Below are 7819 nucleotides of genomic sequence, written 5' to 3'. Positions count from 1 at the left end.
TCCATTCTCGACAAAGGTAGACAAAGCTCGAGCGGCTAGGTCCCCGGGCTCCAGCTAACCGTGCACTGCATTGTGGACGGTGGCCAAGAACCAGGAGCCTGCACCGCCGAGCCTCGCAACACGCACATGCCTGGAAGCGTGCAAGCGCCATCGGCCAACAGCCCCGCCATATGGACACGAAAACCCACGCGGAGACATATCACTGTGACAGTCCATTTCCGAATGAACTCAGATAGCGCAAGGTCAGCAAGGCTGTGTTAGCAATGGCACCGGTACGAGCGTCGCCGCCCTGGGTGCAGCAGCAGCACAGCGAGGGGCTCTTAGGAAAATAATTTAATGGGCGCTCTGTCCGTGCTATGTACAGGTATTTACAATTCACAGGTGGTCCTCCTCCTCCTAGGGCGGCGGCTGTCGCTCGGGGGGCGAGGGATGCGGTGCGAACACGGCAGGCGCGAACATGGGCGCGTGCAGGCCAGCACCGGGCGCCGCGCACAGAGCGCCGAAAGGTCCAAAGAAAGGTAGCACAGGCGGCCGGGCGGCCATGCGGAGCCTCTCGATCTCTGCCTCCTTGAGCCGCTTCTCCTTGGCGCGTCGGTTCTGGAACCAGATCTTGACCTGCGTCTCCGTCAAACTGAGCGACGACGAGAACTCGGCGCGCTCGGCGATGGAGAGGTACTGCTTGGCGCGGAACTTGCGCTCCAGTGAGAGAAGCTGCTGCGTCGTGAAGGGCGTGCGCGGCTTGCGATTGGACTTGTGCTTGCGAAGCTGGCACTTGACTGGCGCCGGTAACTTGCACGGTCCTCCGGGGGTCTCTGCACAGCACAACGTCACAATTGTAGACCACCACAGTATCCCCCTGCCTGAGTCGCATTACTCGCCACTAATGTGAACAGCCGAGAGTACGCCGCCACGGCATCATTGCGGCATATATCAAACACGTTTTAATCTGGCTAGCATAACACATAAAGACCTGGTGCAGTTGAATATATTCCTACCTCTTTTCTATATACAATAAGGGAGTAATTACTCATTACTCCCTCAGCATCGTCACTCATCGTAACCTTCCGTCTTCTCCTTTCTTCTCTCCACAGTGCAGAGTAGCAAACCAGGCGCTGAGCCTTCAGGTCACCCTCTCTACTTTTCTCTCAAACAAACCACCATCAGCAAACAAAAACTGAGTGGAAAATATAACTCAACGGAGGAATCTTTTGAAATATATCCGGCTTATTTCTCTGTCTGCATTTCGTCCGTACGCGCTCTTCCACCCGAATGGATTGAACATGAAACAAACTGTACGCAGACAGCTACACGCCGCAACACTCACTGCCCTGTCCGCGCTCACACGGCTAAAGACTCGCTTGCGTCTCCGGAGGTTGCAGGAAGCACCGGTGATCAGACTGACCGCGATACTGCAACCTCCGAAGGTCAAGTTTCTCTACGCGGCTGCCAGCACTCACCGAGGTGTCCAGGCGCGGGAGAGGATCGCGTGAACCAGGCGGCGCCCCAGTGGAGCGCTTGCTCGGGCGGCAGGCACAAGTCCTGCTCCGCGTTGCTCGACGAGCTGGTTACTTGGGCCTCCTGCACGTCCCTGGGCCCGCTGGTCACCACGTCAGCCAGCAGGGCCTCCACCGAGAACGGCGTGAGTTTCTTGGCCGGCTGCAGACCCGTCATGTCTGGCCGCACGACTACACCGTTTCTTCGTCTGCCCGCGGGACTCCGCCGCGCGCGGAACCGGCCGCCGCGCCACGCGTGCGCCGGGGCTGCCGCTCGCGCCGCCCATTGGCCATCGCCGTCGAAGGGCCCGCCTTACGCGAAGGAGGCTCCGCCCACCGCAGGGAGGGGGTCGCCTAATGAGCCCGTTTCCTCCCCCGTTCGGCGAAGGAGGCCATTCCGGCAATTGCCCGCCGCTTTGAGCGGGGACGCTGGCAACTAATTTGGGAGCGCCGCCGTGCTGACCCAGTGGCCAGGTGACGGCTCAATCGGAGGAGACAAGGGCCCGCCGCACTTCATCAGAGTCGCGCCGCTGCTCGGCTCTGCGCTGCCGTAATGAAGCTGTCGTCTCGGGGGCTGTGAGCGGCCCTGTGGTCAAATTATGACCAACTGCTGCGCCCAGTTCGGCCCCGTGCTAATTGTTTCCACGAAGGGTGGGGTGCAGGCAACCGCTGCGCCACAGGTCCAGGTCGACGCATGATTGACGGCGCAGATACCTTTTCGATGAATCCTATTAGCGTCGAGTGTCTTCGCTCTCATTGCCTACTCCTTGGCTGTGCGGTACCGTGCGGCAGCGGGTCGATCGGCTCCCTTTCCCCCCTCTCCACTCTTTTAATAATGAAATCCGTCCGCCCTTGGGCATTTGTAACGGCGCTGTTTTCTTGACCCGAACCATCGCGGTGGGCGATCGGGCTTGTCTCGCAAATATGAGCGACAGCTCTTCCCTGCGCCTGTCTGTCCGTGCGTGTACGCCGAGTGAGATATCTCCCATGGTAATGAGAGACGGGCGAGGCCTCTGCGAGCAGCGACGACGACTGTCGGCTCATTGCGGAGACGACCGTGCTTCGCCCCGCGGTGAGCTCGGAGATGAGGAACGGCCGACTCCCTTTTCATTAGCCACCCACTCGGAGTGTGCGGAGGAGGAAAGTGTGCGGCCGCGGACCCGCTGCGCACACCTGTCAGCGGAGATTGTACGTTGTTGCTGCTTTCAGCATGCAAGGAGAGCGATGAATGGATAGCGCAGTTCGATAGGTAGGGTGTCTCAAGCAGTGCAAATGTGGAAATGATCAAGTGATTAGCCCTGCTTGGGGCATGATTTAGGGAAGCACGAAAGAACTGTTTCCATAGAGACGGATCAACAATGAGCTATTTTCAAAGCAACTGCATAATATACTCACGAAATAAAAGTTGAGCGAAAGTACAGAGTTGCACGCTGTGCACCGCCTCGGGCTAGGGTAATGTAAAACAAGCAATATGCAGAAATTTACGCGTATTCTTTCTGGATGGCCAGCCATTTGTCGGTAATTCCTAGACAATCATTTATGCCCACAGTTTGGCAAAGGGGGGAAACGCAGCCCTCCACCTGAAACGAGGCGAGCTGGACATGTGCATGACGGTCCATTTTGAACCATCAATTCACCGTTTTTTTTTTCTGGTGGAAAAGAGAAATTATTTGATCGTTGTTTACCGATTACTACCTCCCCCCCCCCCCCCCCCCCCATTTGCTCCTCCTCTTCCTCCATCCACCCCGGGACAGAAGTACGGCAACAGTACGCGTGCTACAGTATACACACGCCCAAAAGCAAACACTAGGCCGCATATGTATACTTCTGGGTGCTTGTGCTTAAATGTTGCTCTCCTCGCCAGGAAACGTGCATGGACCGCACAGGGTATAGGAAGAAACGAAAGCATTGCGCGCAGGAAATTTCTGGAGGGGTGGGTTCTGATATCACCCTGGAATCTCAAAGGTGCGAAGCCCGCGTTGGAGGCACCTGCCAATGTCACGTGATCTCGTGACGTCACACAACCGAACGACCAGTCAGCGCACGGCCACGTCACCTCCCAGCTGCAACCTGCCAGCTAATTTTTCGATCACAGCGCCGACGCCAGACTTTCTGGAGAACGGGGCCTTTACAGCACGCGGTGACGCGAAATCGAACATCAACGGAGCAAGAGATGGTGTGCGCGCTCGCCGTGGCGCATGCTTGTCAAAATGCCCCCCCCCCCCCCCCCCCCCTCGTAGATACCAAGCACGTAATGATGATGCTGGTTGCGTTTTGAGGCATGCCAGTTTCCATAAACTACAGATAAATTATTGTACAATAAAGATATATGAATAGCGTCTACAAAGCTTCCTCTGGCCATAACAAAGCGCATAAAATTCAGAAATGGATTAATAATACCCTTTAGAGGGACACTGAGGACAGCTCTATCACGATTTTTATCTAAGAGAAATTCGATCTTATGCGGCATTTTGTGCATTTGTTTTCGCTGAGCGTACGACCGCTAACGACGCGCTCATTGCTCTGATATTCCGGGGAAAATTTTTTCTCGCGCTCCGATTTACTCAGCTTTCTCCAGGACGCCATGGGAGAAAGATGCCGCAAACCATGTGTCGTGAACGTTGGCTGCGTGACGCTGACGCTGAAGTAGGTTTTTTTTTTTTTTTTCATTTTTTTTTTCAGCGGATCACGACGAGCACATAGAAAGTATAATGAAAACTGAAGAGGAGAGTGTAATCCGAAGATGACAGGCTTGTAGAAGAACGGAGGTTTGGGCTAGTTGGTGATCATCCATGTTTAAGCAGCAGCGCAAATGGACAGAGACGAGTGGAAGGAGGTACACAACGACGACGCTGAACTTACAACTGTCTTTATTAGGAAAAACACAGATCAATATATACTCTACTCAATCAGCGCACATGCGCAATGTCAAAAACATGCGTCAAACCTATACTTATCAGGATAAAATCAATTTCAAAAATTGATTTTGAAATTGATTTTATCCTGGTAAGTATAGTCTGGGTTTGACGCATGTTTTTGACATTGCGCATGTGCGCTGATTGAGTAGAGTATATATTGATCTGTGTTTTTCCTAATAAAGACAGTTGTAAGTTCAGCGTCGTCGTTGTGTACCTTCTTCCACTCGTCTCTGTCCATTTGCGCTGCTGCTTAAACATGGATGACAGGCTTGGACTTCCTGCACTAACATGGTATATGAACAGAGGCAGGCTTCACTCTCTTCTCGCGTAGAACAGTTTTTCTTTAAAATTTTTGAGGGTGTGCAGTTCACAGACTGCTTCGAGAAGAAACTATACGGCATGCTCAGAGCATCTTTGATAATCTCGAGACTGCTGAAGGCAAAGCACACGCCCAGATTGCTTGCAGAGAGTATTCAGCTGAGCTAAGAATAAGTTTTTATATCAAAACGGGGTTTAATTTTTTTACGAATGTAACCCTGCAAAATAGGAAAAACGGAAGAGAGTCATGCACCGGAAGATCTCGAAAAATATATAAAGCGAGTCTGCATGGCGCGCGTTTCTGTCAGCTTGTAAATATCTCCATTTCTAAATATATTCACTTTTTTCAGTCTGATTTTTCTGCTGCACATGCTGTTTATGGCTTTTAAAATAAATGTCGGCGTTGCATAATATTGCATAGCGTTTCTTTACTTTCCATGCCATGTCGGGTTCAGAATGAAAAAAAAAGTTACGACGTGATATATATAAATAACCAGCTTAACTCGCGCAACAGCCGTGCTAAAAGTTGAATTTGTGCGCCCGATTGTGAAAAACACTGCTCTATAAAATGCATTCCCGCCGCAGGCCGATAGTTACGAAAAAAAAAAAAAAAAAGAAGCAGTGTTACTATAAGTCTGCCCTGGGTATTCGTGCCACGGAACCACAAATATGACCGACATTATTATCGAAATCATACTGCACATTCTGACGTCTCTCTTCGCGCCCTGTAGGCGAGCTCTTCGCAGAACTTCGTCAGCACCGAGGCTCGTTCATCATCTGCGGTATACAATTCTCATCGCCCGCGCCCCGTATGGTCAGCCATAACAACTATAATTTTTGTTCACTGCACACTGTTGAGATAAAGCAAAACGAGTATCGTGCATCCTACATCGTGAGCATTGCATTTCTTTCGTTACCATATAGGCTTCCTAATGTGACGCTATATTGACGCGGCGAACCGCGCCACCTTTCGGAGTCGACAAGAAGTGCGTCCCGTCGTGTCTCGTGTGAGCGCACTACAAATATTCTAGAACACTATATCAAAGGCACGGTCGCTTGGTCTCTCTTAGGAGCGGCCTGTCGAGTCGCGGACTGCGGCGGCCGAGTTTTGATGGAAGCAAAACGAAGAGGCGTCCGTGTGCTGTGCGATGGCAGTGCACGTTAAAGATCCCCAGGTGGTCTAAATGACTCCGGGGCCCTTCATTACGACACATCCTTCTCTTATTTCTCTTTCACTCTCACCCTCATCCCTCCCATTAGGCGCAGTAAGGTGTCCACCAGCAAGTGTGACACAGCGCCTTCCATTTTCTATAAACCAATTTATTTATTTTTTTCTTGATGCCGTAGTTGGCCCTTTAGACCGCCGGGTGCGCATCGGTGAAGGCTCCCGCAAGGCCGGTGTCGCGGGAGGCGATCGAAAGCTCCGCATGACTTTATGTGTTATATCCCTTACATTTGCTTAGTGTTCTTGTTCTAAAATTATTGCGCTCTTGTACGCGTGTCGAAAAAAAAAATACGTTTAAAAGGTATTTTGCTGCAAACTTGTTTTCAGCTGCGCACCGAACTTACGAACTTCCGAAGAGCCGGAAATGCGGTGCATTGTCTAGGTGTTCGTTGAACGAAAGAACGTTCCCGAGCAAGCTCTCGTGCACATACTCACACCGCGATAATTTAAGCTACGTTTCATTCCCACATCCTTCTCAGGGTCCCGATAACGACAGAAGCTGCGTTGCCAATGAAAAGAGTTGTCGGGTGACTCCAAAAGCTACACGAAAGTCACGACGAAGTCCGCGCCAACGGCCGAAACATTATAATAATGACACAGCTGTGTAGGCCTCAATAAACGCGTCCAAGGCTGCAGTAGACGGTGTCAAGACTGCGAAAGTTGTTTTGGAACATGTCATACACTTCGACAAAATAAGACCAAAGTGGGAATACCAGACACTGAGAGAGTACGTGCTACGAAAAACATCCTCTAAATGGCACGGTTTAGTGCGCGGAAGATAGCTTAAACTGCCCTGCTAAAACACGCCGCAGAAGATTTTTTGTCGATTGCTGGAGTCACGAGCGTCATCGAAAAAAACGAGAGCTAGAGAGAAAAGGTCTGAAGTAAAGGAACCGATCTGTAGACTCATCACTGTCGAAATTGTCGATACAGTAGAAATCAATTTATGATGTCAGTCCGGTCGGTCACGTTTTTGCAATAAATATCAAGCATGACGAGCTGCTGCCTATGACACTCAGTGCATCAATGTGCAGAAAATAGCAGGATTTCGCTCTGTCCGCGCTGTCACTGAAAACCATCAGATCAACACTGAGATGCCCCGCAGTACGTCCAATGACAACACATTCATGTTCTTCTTTATCCCGTACGCAGATGTGAACATCTGTTGATCTGAATCCTAGCTAATCAAGAACCTGAGAGTAAACCTGCTGGGGTGAGGGAGAGAGAGATATCTGATGGTGTGGAGGCTGTTAGAGAAGGGCCTTGTCTCAAATACGCGCTGTGAGATTCAGAAGCACTTGTTGGTTAAGCTATGTGACTTTTAGGTCGCGCACAAGTGTAGCCAAAAAAAGAAAAAAAAAATAGCATGCCACGTAAAATTAATATTTTCCCCTGTATCGCCACATTATAGTATTTTCGGGGGTCTCCCCGAGCATCCATCCGTCCCACGAAAAGCTTCCGAATCAAGGCAGTTCTGACTGATCATCACGTTTATGAAAACAGTATAGATATCGGGGTGTGATCTTCAAGACAACTCCACTTGAAAACAGAAGCAAACACCATCTGTCAAAGCAGATGATCGGCTCACCTGGCTGCAGGTTGACTTCCTCGAATGCATCAAAGTGCGAAATGCGCAGCCTTGGGCGAAGTTCCTGTACTTACGAATTTATGCCCTCCGTAAAGTGAATTGTATTAAAATGAATTCCAGTCTTACTGCAACGCTTTATTTTCGTACGCTTAGACTTCACAGAAATCTATTTCTCCAATCTTTCATGACACGCATTCTTGCAAGAAAAAAAAAATTGCGATTCGTTCCGTAAATAAACGATATGAGTTGCGCATGCGTGGTCAGCAGAACTTGTCAG

At 50.6% G+C, this 7819-nt stretch overlaps 1 protein-coding gene across 1 annotated transcript; it reads right to left on the bottom strand.

The window, feature by feature from the left end:
- Window positions 1–396: 396 nt before the first annotated feature.
- Window positions 397–1671, bottom strand: LOC146206531 (homeobox protein MSX-1-like). The gene is made up of 2 exons (XM_084587039.1): window positions 1458–1671; window positions 397–812 (listed from the first exon to the last, which is right to left on the bottom strand). The coding sequence occupies exons 1-2, from the start codon at window positions 1669–1671 to the stop codon at window positions 397–399; spliced, it is 630 nt and encodes a 209-aa protein (XP_084443165.1).
- Window positions 1672–7819: the final 6148 nt, after the last annotated feature.

This window comes from Amblyomma maculatum, chromosome 1, assembly GCF_055883805.1.
Source record: "Amblyomma maculatum isolate TAMU_Amacu chromosome 1, ASM5588380v1, whole genome shotgun sequence".
NCBI classification, from domain to species: Eukaryota; Metazoa; Arthropoda; class Arachnida; order Ixodida; family Ixodidae; genus Amblyomma; species Amblyomma maculatum.
This window is presented reverse-complemented; position numbering and strand designations above follow the sequence as displayed.